The sequence below is a fragment of the Salmo trutta genome, chromosome 10 (genome assembly GCF_901001165.1).
Source record: "Salmo trutta chromosome 10, fSalTru1.1, whole genome shotgun sequence".
Taxonomy (NCBI): Eukaryota; Metazoa; Chordata; class Actinopteri; order Salmoniformes; family Salmonidae; genus Salmo; species Salmo trutta.
In genome coordinates, this window is record NC_042966.1 from 22,990,326 (window position 1) to 23,008,589 (window position 18,264).

General features: G+C 42.1%; 1 protein-coding gene across 1 annotated transcript; it reads right to left on the reverse strand.

Moving 5' to 3' along the window:
- Window positions 1-1,967: 1,967 nt before the first annotated feature.
- On the reverse strand, window positions 1,968-17,166 carry LOC115201415 (transmembrane protein 235). The gene is made up of 5 exons (XM_029765019.1): window positions 16,997-17,166; window positions 13,922-15,007; window positions 13,668-13,733; window positions 13,363-13,500; window positions 1,968-2,981 (listed from the first exon to the last, which is right to left on the reverse strand). Exons 2-5 carry the CDS (start codon window positions 14,097-14,099, stop codon window positions 2,728-2,730), a joined length of 636 nt encoding a protein of 211 aa, XP_029620879.1. The 5' UTR covers window positions 14,100-15,007; window positions 16,997-17,166; the 3' UTR covers window positions 1,968-2,727.
- Between the last annotated feature and the right edge of the window lie 1,098 nt (window positions 17,167-18,264).

Here is an 18,264-nt window from a genome sequence, read left to right on the forward strand (position 1 = left end):
AAATTGTTTAACTTGGGTCAAACGTTGCAGGTAGCCTTCCACAAGTTTCCCACAATAAGTTGGGTGAATTTTGGCCCATTCCTCCTGACAGAGTTGGTATAACTGAGTCAGGTTTGTAGGCCTCCTTGCTCGCACATGCTTTTTTAGTTCGGCCCACAAATGTTCTATTCGATTGAGGTCAGGGCTTTGTGGCCACTCCAATACCTTGACTTTGTTGTCCTTAAGCCATTTTGCCACAACTTTGGAAGTATGCTTGGGGTCATTTTCCATTTGGAAGACCCATTTGCGACCAAACTTCAACTTCCTGACTGATGTCTTGAGATATTGCTTCAATATATCCACATAATTTTCCTCCCTCATGATGCCATCTATTTTGTTTAGTGCACCAGTCCCTCCTGCAACAAAGCACACCCACAACATGATGCTGCCACCCCTGTGCTTCACGGTTGGGATGGTATTCTTCGGCTTGCAAGCCTCCTCCTTTTTCCTCCAAATATAACAATGGTCATTATGGCCAAACAGTTCTATTTTTGTTTTATCAGACCAGAGGACATTTCTCCAAAAAGTACAATCTTTGTTCCTATGTGCAGTTGCAAACCATAGTATGGCTTTTTTATGGCGGTTTTGGAGCAGTGGCTTCTTCCTTGTTGAGCAGGTTATGTTGATATAGGACTCGTTTTACTGTGGATATAGATACTTTTGTACCTGTTTCCTCCAGCATCTTCACAAGATCCTTTGCTGTTGTTCTGGGATTGATTTGCACTTTTCGCACCGAAGTACGTTCATCTCTAGGAGACAGAACGCGTCTCCTTCCTGAGCGGTATGACAGCTGCGTGGTCCCATGGTGTTTATACTTGCATACTATTGTTTGTACAGATGAACGTGGTACCTTCAGGCATTTGGAAATTGCTCCCAAGGATGAACCAGACTTGTGGAGGTCTACAATTCTTTTCTGAGGTCTTGGCTGATTTCTTTTGATTTTCCCATGATGTCAAGCAAAGAGGCACTGAGTTTGAAAGTAGGCCTTGAAATACATCCACAGGTACACCTCCAATTGACTCAAATTGTCAATTAGCCTATCAGAAGCTTCTAAAGCCATGACATCATTTTCTGGAATTTTCCAAGCTGTGTAAAGGCACAGCCAACTTAATGTATGTAAACTTCTGACCCACTGGAATTGTGATACAGTGAATTATGAGTGAAATAATCTCTCTGTCTGTAAACAATTGTTGGTAAAATGACTTGTGTCATGCACAAAGTAGATGTCCTAACCGACTTGCCAAAACTATAGTTTGTTAACAAGAAATTTGTGGAGTGGTTGAAAAACAAGTTTTAATGATTCCAACCTAAGTGTATGTAAACTTCCGACTTCAACTGTACATACATTTCTTAAAAAGGTACATGTAGCCTACATATCAATGCATACACACAAACTATCTAGGTCAAATAGGGGAGAGGCGTTGTGTTGTGAGGTGTTGCTTTATCTGTTTTTTTTAAAACCAGGTTTGCTGTTTATTTAAGCAATATGAGATGGAACGGAGTTCCATGCAATAATGGCTCTATATAATACTGTACGCTTTCTTGAATTTGTTCTGGATTTGGGGACTGTGAAAAGACCCCTGGTGGCATGTCTGGTGGGGTAAGTGTGTGTCAGAGCTGTGTGTATGTTGACTATGCAAACAATTGGGGATTTTCAACACATTAATGTTTCTTATGAAAAGAAGTGATGCAGTCAGTCTCTCCTCAACTCTTAGCTAAGAGAGACTGGCATGCATAGTATTTATATCAGGCCTCTGATTACAATGAAGAGGAGGTCTTTCCTTGCAGCACTGGACCACACGACTGGACAATAATCAAGATTAGACAAAACTAGAGCCTGCAGAACTTGCTTTTTGGAGTGTGGTGTCAAAAAAGCAGAGCATCTCTTTATTACAGACAGACCTCTCCCCATCTTTACAACCATTGAATCTATATGTTTTGACCATGACAGTTTACAATCTAAGGTAACGCCAAGTCATTTAGTCTCCTAATTTCTTAATCAAAATTACAGATGGCCTCTTATCCATTCATCACTCCCTAATGCCATAGTTTGTACATCTCAATTGTCAGTAGAAACCACATTTGTTTAGGCAAGTCAGCCATATCAGCTATGTTTTTTTAAACAGGCAGTAAATGAGGCTGAATTAACTGTTTTGCTGCCAGACAAGGCTCCGCTGATAGCCAGGTGTAGCAGTGGTAAGGCTTCACTTGAGATGCACCCTCAGTCTGCTCTGAGTATTTCTACTATGGCTTTTGCTTTGAGTACATCCACTCATGATACATACTTCTTTCCTATAACCCTTCACTTGCCAATGTTCTAAAATGAAACCCCTTGACCGCTAACAGCCATTCAGAGTGACTTGTGGTTGAGGCCCGTAGTTCTAGTACATTTCATTTAATTTCTCATCCTATAGGACCACAATAATACAATTTGGTATTTGGGGGCATTTGTCAATTGAAATGTAGTGACTTATCACACCAAAAGATGGCACTAAATCTCAACTGTTTTGCCCATAGACTAAACCACATATGGCATTTTGGATGAAAAGAGAAATACTTAAAGAACAATTTTTCCAGAGCGAACTTAATTTGTGGTGCCAGATACGAGCACATACAAATAATTAGAAAATTGAAGGTACAGTTCTGGGCCAGTTGGTTATCCAGTTCTTGTGACATCTGCCTCTTGGGTTAGGTTACAACATGGAGAGGCCAGCCGTGGCCTTGTTGTCCTTGCTGCAGGGTGGCTAGGTGTGCAGCTAGCAGCAGCAGCAGGCCAGTGAGGACCTCCAGGCAGAAGGAGAGCCAGGCCAGGGCAAGGGACCAGCCGAAAGAGGTGCTGACCACCTGGGCCAAACGCTCAGCCCCCACCAGCCTCTCAGTCTCAGCCAGCGCCTGTTGGGAGTAACTGATGTACAGGCTGACACCAGAGAGGGTCAGAACACCTGAGGAAACACACACACACACACACGATTGATGTAGCTGGGGCTCACTTTGAAGCGTGTCAGCAAACCTGGGGAGACAATAACAGGAAGTCATTGCTAATATACCAAATGCGCACACAAGCAGTTGGAGAGGGAGAATAAACATTATTTTCACGTAAGCACAAGTGCTTACACAGTACACTTGGCTTGGAGAGAAGGATCACCTGAAAGGCGGTAGCAATGGAGGACAATGACACCACAGTCACTTGGACAGCTTCTTACACATAAAAGCGTAGGATCAAAAGGACAGTCAGCGAAAGAGAGGAACACTTGAATGTTGTATTTTGTTTTATCTTTACAACCCACATATCACAATGAGAGAAACAAGAAGTAGACTGAAGCATGCACCATCTGATGATATTGGAGTTTAAGAGCCATCAGAGTCCTGTTATGTTGCCATGGAGGAAACTCCTGTCTTTGGTTCCGGCGGCTTAGGAAAAGTCAATAAACTAGAACGTCTTTGTATCCAGCTCCCTGCGCCCAGCAGCCCAAATCACCACATATTGCTGGCAGGAGGGCTAGGTGGGCATAATTTTAATTTATCCCTATGTCACCCAAGGGTGTCAAGAGCTGAGAGGGAGGAAGGAGTGTGAGTGAGTGAGTCAGTTATTATTGAGTTGACCTACAATCCTCAAATGGACCATCAGAGACCCTTACTTTTCCCTCAGACTCCATCTACACTGGACTGACTGGCGACTAATACAAAGATACTCATAAAATTCCAGAAAACCATAGACCCATCATGCCAGGAACATTAGAAAGAACATCAGAGGCAATTACACAGAGGGCTTATTCACACAGGACTGAAATATTAAAAGTGATCCGAATGACTTACAATGAGAAAACCAGAGACAGCACCACAGGGAGTATAATCAACTACCTATCAGCCTGCTCAATGATTGGTGGATATGATTGCTGGCTACGACAGAGACAACGTTTGTTAGCAAAACTGAACAGGAAGTTGAAATTAACAAGTTCTGGAAATTCCCTATTGACACTGAACTCAGATGACAGAGGCTCACCTCGTAAGAGACTGCTCCTGATTACTTCCGAGCTGTGGTAGCCTTGTGGTTCGTACGAGGCTATAGGTGTGGTAGCCTTGTGGTTCGTACGAGGCTAGAGTTGTGGTAGCCTTGTGGTTCATACGAGGCTAGAGGTGTGGTAGTCTTGTGGTTCGTACGAGGCTAGAGGTGTGGGTCTCTCAGACACTGATAGCTTCCAAGCATCACCCAGGTGTTTCTCCCTACTTGGCTGTACCATCAACGCCATCTCCACTCAAGCTATTCCTTTATTTAACTGCATTCTCATCTAGCCATAGTTATAACAGGTAATATCTGCTCTGCTCCATTCAGAATCACTAGAAGCAGCAGACAAGGAAATCCAATTTCACCTTTGCAATTCTTACTCATGGAACCCCTGGCCCAGGCAATTCATCAATCGAAGGAAATAACACAAATTTCCCTAAAATCTACTGATCACTTAATCTCATTACACGCTCGATTATATTTTACCATATCTAGACAAAGTATCTCTATCGCTCCCAAACACTGAATTCATCTATGATATTCAATGCTTTATCTCAAGCTATAAAAGGTATCTAACCAAATCAGCCCTACTGCCTCAAGACGCCGATGGTAGACTCCATCTCTACTTATGGAATACCAATTGTTTCCCAATTTAAATAATTGGGAGTAAATATAGTTCTTTCCTTAGATTAAACCCTTGCCAGAAACTTTAACAGAACGCTCAAATCAATTCAATCCGACCTCGGTAAATGAAAACATATTTTCAGTTGTTTTAACTGGCAGAATATCTATTGTCAAAATGAATATATTGACACGGCTGAATTTCTGTAGTTCAATACTTCCCATTGCCCTGGAAGAGGTGGTCTTCACTGAGATATCCCTTAAACAGTGTAAACTAGAGAAGATTAGTTCTGCAAAATGGCAACCATCTCACTCTCTCCCATTTAACCAGTGGGTGGGGGGATGTTGTCGGGTGTATGGGTACTAACGGGGGGAATGGGTGGGAGTTATCCTTGTATGCATTTCTTTCATCGTTTTTTTTTTTTTACACCTGTAATCTCCCCCCGCTGTCTAATTACAGGTGTAAAAAACAAACAAAAAAACGTATACATTAATCTGCCTCAAGCTACAGAAAAAAAACAGACTCCTGCCCTATGAGCTGTTCTGGCTCAGACAAGCCAATGCTCGTGCAAGGCTACTTACTGCTGCAGAAGCACTTTGGCTCAGTCTGACCCTGAGTCCCTCTTCCTGAGGGGATTGAAAGGACCTTTGTGTTGTGAGGCTTTAGGGCCTCCTTAGCCCTAAAGCTCACTGATGGTTGTGTTTATTTATTTGTTAAATTGAGCATTTGGCAGATGATACAAGACCCTCACATAAACATAGAGACAAGTTTTCCAGTAAATTGGAGACGTTTACAAGAAAACATGCTTGATGGAGGAATTGAAGAAGATAAAATCAAAGATGAGAATGACAGGGAGAAGACAGAAGAGCGATAGAAGGATGGAGAGAATGCACAAACAAGAGCGCCACACGTAGAGTGACCACAACAGAGAGAGGAAGACACAAGGCACACATACACAGACCAAATTCACAAGGTGTCAGTAGAAAGTCAAATCACTGAACAAAAATATAAACGCAACATGTAAAGTGTTGGTCTCATGTTTCATGAGCTGAAATAAAAGATCCAAGAAATTTTCCATATGCACAAAAAGCTAATTTCACTCAAATTTTGTGCACAAATTTGTTTAACATACCTGTCAGTGAGCACTTCTCCTTTGCCAAGATAATCCATCCACCTGACAGGTGGCATATCAAGAAGCTGATTAAACATCATGATCATTACACAGGTGCACCTTGTGCCAGGGACAATAAAAGGCCACTAAAATGTGAAGTTTTGTCACACAACATAACACCACAGATGTGAAGTTTGAGGCAGCGTGCAATTGACATGCTGACTGCAGGCATGTTCATTTCTCTACTATAAGCTACCTCCAACTTCGTTTTAGAGAATTTGTCAGTACGCCCAACAGGCCTCAAAACCGCAGACCACATGTATGGCGTCGTGCAAGCAAGCGGTTTTCTGATGTCACCCATGGTGGCGGTGGGGTTAAGGTATGGACAGGCATAAGCTATGGACAATGAACACAACTGCATTTTATTGATGGCAGTTTGAATGCACAGAGACACCGTGAAGAGATCCTGAGGCCCATTGTCGTGCTATTCATCCCCACCATCACCTCATGTTTCAGCATGATAATGCATGGCCCCATGTCGCAAGGATCTTTACACAATTCCTGGAAGCTGAAAATGTCCCAGTTCTGACATGTCTCACCAGACATGTCACCCATTGAGCATGTTTGGGATGCTCTGGATCAACAGCGTGTTCCAGTTCTCACCAATGTCCAGCAACTTCACACAGCCTTTGAAGAGGAGTGGGACAACATTCCACAATCAACAGCCGGATCACCTCTATATCATCATTCATTGAATCAGATGGTTCATTCATCACAAAACCCACTGATATTGCCAACTCCTTTAATAATTTTTCTAATTGGCAGATTAGCAAATTTAGGCATGACATGCCAGCAACAAATGCTGACACTACACATCCAAGTATATCTGACCAAATTATGAAAAGACAAGCATTGTAATTTTGAATTCCGTAAAGTAAAATATATTGTTTATCAACAATGACAAGCCACCGGGGTCTGGCAACTTGGATGGAACATTACTGAGGATAATAGCAGATGAAATTGCCACTCTTATTTGCCATATATTAAATGTAAGCCTACTAGAAAGTGTGTGCCCTCCTACCTGGAGGGAACACAAGTTATTCCCCTACCTAAGAATAGTAAAAAACCCTTAACTTTTTTAGGATAGGAGGCAGCATTTGGAATTTTGGATGTAAAGCGTGCCCAAAGTAAACTGCCTGCTACTCAGGCCCAGAAGCTAGGATATGCACACTCTAAAGTTTCAAAAACTGTTAAAATAATGTCTGTGAGTATAACATAACTGATATGGCAGGCGAAAACCTGAGAAATCCATCCAGGAAGTGCCATTATTTTGAAATGGGTGTTTTTCCATTGAAAGCCTATCGACCATATAAATGGTTATGACCCAGATTGCATTCCCTATGGCTTCCACTAGTTGTGAACAGTTTTTAGACATTGTTTCAGGCTTTTATTCTGAAAAATTAGGGAGAATGACCACATTGAGTGAGTGGACCTTGGGATGTCCCCAGAGCTGGTTGCTGTGCGCGACCGAGAGCGCACCTTTATTGTTTTTCTTTTATATTGACGACGCTATTGTCTGGTTGAAATATTGTCCGGTTGAAATATTATCGATTATTTAGGCTAAAAACAACCTGAGGATTGATTATAAACATCGTTTGACATGTTTCTACGAACTTTTCAGATACTATTTGGAATTTTCGTCTGCCCGTTGTGACCGCAATTTGAGCCATTGGATTACTAAACAAAACACGCCAACAAAATTGAGGTTTTTGGATATAAAGAGGGACTTTATCAAACAAAACGAACATTTATTGTGTAACCGGGAGTCTTGTGAGTGTAACCATACAGAGATCAACTTTCGTGACGAATCTACTGTTTGTAATGTTTTGTGTGCTGAGCGCTGTCCTCAGATAATCGTATTGTTTGCTTTCGCCGTAAAGCCTTTTTGAAATCTGACACGGCGGCAGGATTAACAACAAGTTAACGTTTATTTTGATGTATTGCACTTGTGATTTCATGAAAATTAAATATTTAGAGTAATTTAATTTGAATTTGGAGCTCTGCAATTTCACCGGAAGCTGTCGAGGTGGGACGCCCACTGATCCATAAGCAGTTAACTGGCTCAAATAGCCGACCAATCAGCCTGTTACCAAGCCTTAATAAACTTTTGGGGGAAAAAATGTTGTTTGACCAGATACAATGCTATTTTCCAGTAAACAAATTGACAAGACTTTCAGCACGCTTATAGGGAAGGCCATTCAACAAGCACAGCACTTACACAAATGACTGACGACTGGCTGAGAGAAATTGATGGGGGGAGCTGTTTTGTTAGACTTCAGTGCAGCTTTTGACATTATCAATCAAAGTCTGTTGCTGTAAAAACGTATGTGTTATGGCTTTACACCTAATGATGTATGGTGGATAAAGAGTGACCTGTCTAACAGACTACAGAGGGTGTTCTTTAATGGAAGCCTCTCCAACAAAATCCAGGTAGAATCAGGAATTCCCCAGGGCAGCTGTCTAGGCCCCTTACTTTTTAAAATCTTTACTAACAGCATGCCACTGGCTTTCAGTGAAGCCAGTGTGTCTATGTATGCTGATGACGCAACACTATACACGTCAGCAAGTTGAGGAGACCAAACTGCTTGGAGTAACCCTGGATTGTAAACTGCTATGGTCAAAACAAATTTATACAACAGTAGCTAGGATGGGGAGAAGTTGGTCTATAATAAAGCGCTGCTCTGCTTTCTTAACAGCACTATCCACAAGGCAAGTCCTACAGGCCCTAGTTTTCTTGCACCTGGACTACTGTTCAGTCGTGTGTTCAGGTGCCACAAAGAGGGACTTGCAATTGTCTCAGAACAGGGCAGCACGGCTAACATTAATAATATGCATGTCAATCTCGCCTGGCTCAAAGTGGAGGAGAGATTGACTTCATCACTACTTGTATTTGTGAGAGGTATTGACATGTTGAATGCACCGAGTGGTCTGTTTGAACTACTGGCACACAGCTCGGACACCCATGCATACCCCACAAGACATGCCACCAGAGGTCTCTTCACAGTCCCCAAGTCCAGAACTGTGACGATCGTCGTAGAGAGGAGACCAAGGTGCAGCGTGGTAAGTGCTCATGATCAAGATTTATTATAACTCAGAACACTAAATTAAAACAACAAACAAAGGAAAACGAACGTCACGTTCTGCAGGCTTTACTGAGCTGTACAAAAACAAGATCCCACAACTGAAGGAGGGAAAAAGGGCTGCCTAAGTATGATTCCCAATCAGAGACAACGATAGACAGCTGCCTCTGATTAGGAACCATACTCGGCTAAACACAAAGAAATAGAATGCCCACCCCATGTCACACCCTGACCTAACCAAACAGAGAAAAACGTCTCTCTCAGGTCAGGGCGTGACAAACAGACTATGGGAGGCGCACAGTACTACATAGAGCCATGACAACATGGAATTCTATTCCACACCAAGTTGCTAGCAGTAAAATTTGATTTACAAAACAGATAAAAATACACCTTACAGAACAGCAGGGACTGTGAAGCAACACAAACGTCGTCAGATGCACACAAACACACGCACTATACACACACGTATGTACACATGGATTTTGTGTTATAGATGTGGTAGTAGAGGCCTGAGGGCACACATTTAAAATGCTGTATAATCTGTTATGACTGCATTGTAATGTATTACTGCCTTAATTTCGCTGGACCCCAGGAAGAGTAGCTTCTGCCAAGGCAGCAGCTAATGGGGATCCATAATAAATACGAAGGAGATGTGTCATACTGCATGAGGCAAATGGTGGTCACACCAGATACTCACCAGTTTTCTGATCCACACCCCTACTTAAAAAAAAGGTATATGACCAATAGATGAAAATCAGTATTCCCAGTGAAGTGAAATCCATAGATTAGTCTCTAATGAAGGTATTTCAATCGACTGATTTCCTTATGTGAACTGTAATCAGTTGAAATTGTTGCATGCTGCGTTTATATTTTTGTTCAGTGTAATTCCAGCCTTGATTCCATTTCACACATTACCATGTGCTGTTGATTAGGTCTGGAGGCATGAAGAGTCTTGTTCGTTAACTCAGTTCTCCTGCATCACAAGGCTTTCTTTATCAGGGTTATTCTAGGCCTAACTGGCAGTGTCACGGGGAGAGAAAGGGCACCAGTTGAGTTAGAATTAGTAAAATCTAGAATGTCCGTTCCACTCATTCAAATTGTGTGGGGACGCCCATCGGTCAAGAGCTGAGCGTTGGCTGAAGCTGCTGCATTGGTCACTCTTGATTAAGTAAAACAGTAAGTAAAACAGTAAACAACGCTCTACCCTCAAGTTCCTTTTCTATTAGGCCCCTTTTCCGACCAGAGTTAAGCGCACGTAAAACGTACGTAATTCCCATTTTATGCACTTCTCGCTATGCGTATTCTGACCTTGAACTTAAGCAGGATAGCAGCATGCTATTCACCCGCTATTTGTTCGGGGTGGAGATCTAAGAAATGAAGGTGTAGCGGAGTTGTGTCTACAGATAAACCTTATTCTGACCTTGGTTTAGTCGCCTCATAATTCCACTTTTACGCACGAGGACTCCATGAATAAGGTCGAGCGAACCTGCCTGTTCCAAGAGGAAAAAGCATATACTTTATTTTTTGATTGGAGACGAATGTGAAACCAGCTATATGGAAGCAAACTGAAAATCAACATGACATGAATTGCGGCCCCTTTTCCACAGTGAAAGAGGCTACAAATAGCTGTGCCGTTGTTACGAATTTTAATTGTGTGCCCTCCATTTGCGTGGATGAAATTTGGACCCCCTAACTATAGGCTTCTGTAGGGCTGAACCTGCCGAGTTAATGCATGCGCATTAGAATGTCTTAATTATAGCCTATGCCCGGGCTTTTCTCAGGTTTTATTTTACAATTTGTGTAATGTTAAATATTAGCACTATCGGGAGCCACCATCAGTAATACCCACATACATTTATAGCTTATATTTAGCATCCTTCCATTTCCCTTTCTTTCCTCTGTCACGTTCGTGTAAATTGTGCCTGATGGTCGCTAGCATTTGTGGCTCATATTAGGCTAACGTTGTGCAATAATTTGGGTCATGTAGCCTTTTTGAATCATTGAGGAAATCAGACCACATGTAGCAGGTTAAACCTGGAGCCTGGCGCACGGTTCACGACAAGTGGACCGTTATCATACAGTTTCATGATTAGTGAGAATTAGGGTAAATTCATAGGACTATTGTTCAAACCCTATTGTACACTTTTTTCCACCTTCGAATATTTTATAGATTATACTTGAATATGACAACTTTCAGGATGAATCAAACCACTTTTTTATTCATCAAGATATGTAGTGCGTAAAGGTTCTCTAAACCTGTTTTTTTATGATTCATAGATACTTTCCTAACCCTAAAATATACCTTATTAATCTACAAGATCAGAGTAGTTTTGTATCTACCAGTTGGTGCTGAAATGGAGACACATAGATGGCATTCTTTCATTGATCCCTCTTTTCTGAACCCGTTCTCTCGATGTATTCTAGTCTTTCGATAAAATTATAATAAAAAATGTATACAATATTTAAGGGGATGGCTTAAGATACATGTACTTAAAAATTGTTTTACATTTATTCAGCGCGCGCAAGGGAACCACACCTGCAAATCTCGTTATGCACCTTCATAAGGTAAGTCTGAATACCAACTACTGAGAAGTGCGTAGGAAAGGCGTGTGCAAGAGTAATTTCCTAAGTCAGAATCGGGCCCCTGAAGAATAAGGTGCTAAATCCTGGTAATGTTGTCCATCAATGAAAAGGAAAACACTTTCCAGTGTGCTGTCCAATTAATTGATGTTCTTCTCAGAGGACATACAGTACTGTGTACTTGCACTTTCCGTAGAGAAGGTCGTTACAACTCTGCACCAAGTGACTCTCCATAAAGATAATAAAGGATATACTGTACAGTTGAGAAGGTAATCCTCATAACTGGATTGGTAATCAACAGGCTAGGCAGGGGTGCCATCAAGCCATCTGTGGTCCGTTCCTTCCCAGTGATATGGCCTTGTAATGGGGGATCTGTGTACAGTGTAAGTCCATCATCATCCATCTCTCTCAACCTAGTTCTCTCTCTCTATCTACAAACCTTTATATTTACAATCTCTCCATACCCTCATTTCTCGTTTAAATCCCAAACACTAATCTCTTCATCTCCCTCAAATGTAAAGCCCATAACCCCACCTCTCTCCATCCTTAAGTCCAATAACCTCCACCTCTTTCTCCTCCTCTAAAGCTGGCTTAAGTCATTCCCATCCATATCTTGCTCTCCAGTACCTTCCCTCTTCTATTCTCTCCACCCCCCCCTCAATCTATTACGCAAATGACTTATTTCAGTGGATATAACCAAATCATTGCTCTCCTCAGCAGTCCCCTTTCATCAAAATGAAATTAGGCAGTGAAAGTGTTTGAAACCAGAGGGATATTGCAGTGTTGGCCATCCCCAAAGATCAGTAACAGATATACTAATACCGGTAATCCATCTACTATCTGGGAGGCAAGCAAACCAACATTTCCACTAAGTACAGGAGAGAGATGGACTGGCGGGCAGTGGAGAGAACATCAATCTTAAAATATTCTCCCTTCCTCTGTGGTCAAATCAAACCCATTATTATCAGCCTAGCTCCAACCACATGGAGATAGTTTAGTGTGTGTGGAGACTGACATTGTGGTAAATAACATTACCGACAATAAGACCTTTCCAAGTCGTTCTGTGATGCAGAGCCAGATGGTGTGAGACCTTCTGTATCTGTGCTCCAATTAACCACTCCACCACCATCTCACTTCAACTGTGAAACTAGAGGGGTGAATCTCAATTATCTAAAATGACCTTGATGCCTCCTCTTGTCCTCCTTTGTACAATTGAGATGCACACAACTCTAAGTGAATGGGCTGGCTCTAAAGCAATGTTTCCCAACTCCAGTACCAAGTAACCCCAACAGCACATATTTCTGTTGTAGCCCGAGACAAACTCACCTAAATCAACTCATTGAGGGCTTGATGATTAATTGACAAGTTGAGTCAGGTGTGCTTGTCCAGGGCTCCATCAAACATGTGTGCTGTTGGGGTTACTTGGTCCTGGAGTTGGGAAACATTGCTCTAGAGCAGGGGTGGGCAACTCCAGTCCTCGGGGGCCTGATTGGTGTCACCTTTTCTCCATCCCTAGCAAACACACCTGATTAATGAAATTGCATTCTAAACTGAAGATCATGATTAGGTGATCAGGTGTGTTAGCTGGGGCAAAACTGTGACACCAATCAGGCCCTCAAGGAATTGCCCACCCCTGTTCTAAAGACTTTATGGATGGGAGTATGTTGCATAGGAGTGCATTTGGACATGTAGGTGTCAGGTAGCCTTGCCCTTGTCCCAGATCTCCTTGTGCTATCATGTCAACTTCGTGTCATGCCAAACATGACAATGAGTAACAAGGCGTTGGCATGGTAGCACAAACAGACTAGCACTAAGACTAGGAGTTAGGGCCCTAAGGATGAGTGATGATGGAGGACACACTTACTGCAGAGGATGAGATAGGAAGCGGTGCCAGTGAGGAGTGCGGGGCTCCGGGCCAGGGAACTGATCAATCCACAGATGCCTCCGAACACCAGCAGGACCAGGCTTAGAGGCAATAGGACCACAATCGCACTGTGCATGTCTGGGGAAACACACAATATTCCAACCATAGAAGTGCTCCTATCACCAACACTTGAGACACAGATAGAGGCTTCATCAATAAGGGAATCTATTCAAAATAGCAATAGCTGTAAATGTTTTATTCTATAATGTCTTGTTTAATAAGGTGATAATAGACAGGTAACTCACTCAACATGTGCATCTCAGGTTCAGAGTAGTTGGGGGAGTTAAATGTGTAAGAATACACCTTCTGACCTGAAAAGATGGATAAACACATTCAGAGGACCATATGGATTATTCACGGATTTTATTCCGTTTTCATTGTGACAATTAAACAGTGTTTTGCTACAGGAAAAATGACAATAAATAATCCTACCTGATACTATGAAAGGCATCCATCTAAGAAAGACATTGGTTTCAAATTACTTAATCAAAATGAATACCTTCATAAGTTAGCCACAGTCCGGAATGGGAATCCGAAACGTCTGTATCGGTCCGGTTGGTTCTGTTCACCGCAATAATGTACCAGTAGTCGCTCCCGATCGCCGTAGCCAGAAACGCGAAACTGAGGATACCGGAGATGCCAGCGGTGATCACCAGAGAACTAAAGGACAGCTTCATCTCGTCTGATTGATGTAAATTACAGTATTTCCTCAGAGAAAAAAAAAACGTGTGCTTCGATTCAACTCCCAAACGGTATAGGGACTGGTAACATGCCCCATTTGTACGCAGTATTTCTGTGGTTGACTAGAGGGGTAAATGCCAGTAAAAGGCGAAAGTACTTCAGATTATAGTGAAGTAAATTATCACAACTAATCAAAATCATCTCCACTGGTAATCTTTATTTCCATATCTTCTCGATGGCGCTCTTTCACGGTATATCCTGCAAATTCACCGCCCAATAGAGATTAAACAACGAGGTTACGAGGTTGAGGCGTGAAGCATTACTGATAAGGTTTGACCACTACGCTGAGGGATAAAATATTTTTTTCTGAGCAGCAGCAGAGTACAAGCAGGCGGGTCCTGATATTTTATGTGCGCCAGGCGCACAAGTCTCTCGCTCTCCCTTTTACGCATGGCTATTACGCACATCAACTAGTGCAAAACACCAACATATTGTAGCGAGCCGCAATGCGTAGGGTGTTTGCCTTTCACTCCAGCGACCCGGGTTAGCTTCTCTACCCCACCATTCACTACAATTTGTCAGCAGGTTTAACAGTAGATCCTCACATTCCCAGTTTATATAATCAGTTCCAACAAATTAACACAATATGAGAAATAGAACACGAGATAGTCAAATTGGGAAAAATTATATGTATTGATAAAAACATACCAACATATTGACAGACAATATTGACAATAGGCTACTGCGCTACCAGTGATTACGTCAAAGAGAGCCGAAAAACATTTGTAAAGTACTCAAACAGGTCCAGTCTCTCCCCTCTCTCATCCATGGCAGTCTTGATAATCTCTCCCCTAATGCTTTTTGCCTCCACCTCAAATTTAGTGATGACATCATTGTGCTTTTTCTGTGAGTGGAAAATAAAAAAAAAATTCAAATCTGGTGGTCTCATCATAATTGTCCACACAAACGCATCTTCAGATAATACATTTTTTAACAAAAAAAATATGCCTGTATTTACAGTGCATTGGTAAAGTATTAACACCCCTTGACTTTTTCCACATTTTGTTACCTTACAGCTTTATTCTAAAACATATTAAATACATTGTTTTCCTCATCAATCTACACACAATACCCCACAATGACAAGGTTTTTCATAAATGTTTTCATCAATTTTCTCATAATTACATAAATATTCAGACCCTTTGCTATGAGACTCGAAATTGAGCTCAGGTGCATCCTGTTTCCATTGATCAACCTTGAGATGTTTATACAACTTGATTGAAGTCCACCTGTGGCAAATTAAATTGAATGTACATGATTTGAAAAGGCACACACACCTGTTTATATAAGATCCCACAGTTGGCTGTGCATGCCAGATCAAAAACCAAGCCATGCGGTCAAAGGAATTGTCTGTAGAGCATCGAGACAGGATTGTGTCGAGGCACAGATCTGGGGAAGGGTACCAAACAATTCTGCAGTGTGGAAGAAGTTTGGAACCACCAAGACTCTTCCTAGAGCTGGCGACCCATCCAAACTGAGCAATCAGAGAGGTGACCAAGAACCCGATGATCACTCTGACAGAGCTCCAGAGTTTCTCTGTGGAGATGGGGGAACCTTCCAGAAGGACAACCATTTTTGCAGCACTCCACCAATCAGGCCTTTATGGTAGTGGGCAGATGGAAGCCACTCCTCAGTAAAAGGCACATGACAGCCCACTTGGAGTTTTCCAAAAGGCACCTAAAGACTATCAGACACTGAGAAACAAGATTCTCTGGTCTGAGGAAACCCAGATTTAATTATTTGACCTAAATGCCAAGCATCATATCTGGAGGAAACCTGGCACCATCCCTACGGTGAAGCATGGTGGTGGCAGCATCATGTTGTGGGGATGTTTTTCAGAGGCAGGGACTGGGAGACTGGTCAGGATCGAGGGAAAAAATAATGGAGCAAAGTACAGATCCTCAATTAAAAACCTGCTCCAGAGTGCTCAGGACCTCAGACTGGGGCGAAGGTTTACCTTCCAACAGGACAACGACCCTAAGCACACAGCCAAGACAACGCAGGAGTGGTTTCGGGACAAGTCTACGAATGTACTTGAGTGGCCCAGCCAGAGCCCGGACTTGAACCCGATCAAACATCTCTGGAGAGACCTGGAAATAGATGTGCAGCGACGTTCCCCATCCAACCTGACAGAGCTTGAGGTAATCTGCAGAGAAGAATGGTGTGTCAAACTTGTAGCGTCATACCCAAGAAGACTCAAGGCTGTAATTGCTGCCAAAGGTGCTTCAACAAAGTACTGAGTAAAGGGTCTGAATACTTATGTAAATGTCAGTTTTGTTTTATCATTTGCAAAAAATTCTAAACCTGTTTTTGCTTTGCCATTATGGGGTATTGTGTGTACATTGATGAGGGAAAAAAACGATTTAGTACATTTTACAATAAGGCTGTAACGTAACAAAATGTGGAACAAGTCAAGGGCTCTGAATACTTTCCAAATGGACATTATATGAGACGTTTGACCTCAACGTCACCTGATGCATGTTCTTCTGCATTGTGATTTTTCTAGCACAAGTTACAAGCTGTTGAGAAATAACATTCTCTGCACTAGTAGAGACCTATTTTTGAACCAGTGACCTTTCGGTTACTGGCCCAATGCTCTAACATTTGTTATTTTTATTGTAATGTAAAAGTATTTGTGTTTTTAATAACTGTTTTTAAGACCTTGTAATAATACTGAAACACCAATAAACTAAACTACAATACGGTTCAAAATATATATATACTAACATGCAGAAATCGCTAGGCTATCTCCTGGTTGCTAAAACTTGAATAGTTCACCTAATTTCAGTTTGTGACAAAACAAGCAAATGTAAAGTGTAGAAAATCATTGTACCAGCAAAACCCAAGTGGCGCAGCGTTTTAAGGCACTCCATCGCAGTATCACTACAGACCCGGGTTTGATCCCAGGCTATGTCACAGCCGGCCATGACCGGGAGACCCACGAGGCGCCGCATAATTGTGCCAGCGTCGTCTGGGTTAAGGGAGGGGTTCGCCGGCTGGGATTTCCTTGTCTCATCGCGCTCTAGTGACTCCTTGTGGCGGGCCGGGTGCCTGCAAGCTGACGGTGGACGGTGTTTCCTCTGACACATTGGTGCGGCTGGCTTCTGTTCAGTAACCCAAAATATAGTATTTTCAGCTAGTGTACAAAACAAAGTAAAACCAAAACTTAAGAACGGGAAGCATGAAAATAGCACACATAGAACAGATCTACCCCTTCTTAGATTTGCTTTCAATGAGAATTACATTTATAACTCACGTTTCTATGGCAATTTGGTCAGGTCGCCCAAAAAGTTACATATTGTAGCTACACTGTTTTAACTGGCTTCATCACAGTTGCAGCCGACAGTATTTTTCAGTTACAAGCTCTAGTGATGGGGAAACAAAGCTTCCTGAAGCATTGAGGCCTTCGAGCCAAACGTGTCGAAAATAGGTTAATTAGACACTGATCAACACAGTGTACACAATAGTGGCTGCTGCTGGTCAAAAGAATTTAGAGCAGTCAAATTATTATAGATTCAGTTTCTAAACCCAGAGTTGCAACATCGCGAGACTTCCGGGAACGCTTGCGAAACAGACCAAACATACCAGGCCGCTCCACGCTCCAGCCAAACTCGATCCACTCCAACTCCACTCCGATCCACCGATTCGAGACACTGTGTTAAGTAGTTGAACATGTTATTACTCCAACCTTGTGAAAGTGACAAACTGACATGTTAAAAACAACTTTATATCAAAGGAGTGTCTTCGTTTTGTCCACAAAGTTGATGACTAAAGTGACTTATTAGGAATTTTCAAATGTGACTTCTCTATGTGGCCGTCATGGGAATTGTCTTTCTCAGTCATGATTCAGTTAAACTGCAGTACCTAAGTACTACTGTAAGTGCAGTCAAAAGCCTGCTTCCAGACCAGAACCCTGCCCCATTAGCTGGCCAACATCGGCACAACAGGCAAAACGGGTTCCAATTGTTACTACAGCCACAAAGCCAAAATCGTACAAATTCATGAAAACATTTGCCTTTTGGTTGTGTGCTGAGTGATTTACCAAAATGTTGGTTATTTTTCGGTTTTTAATTAAACAACTAATTGACCGACATCATTCCA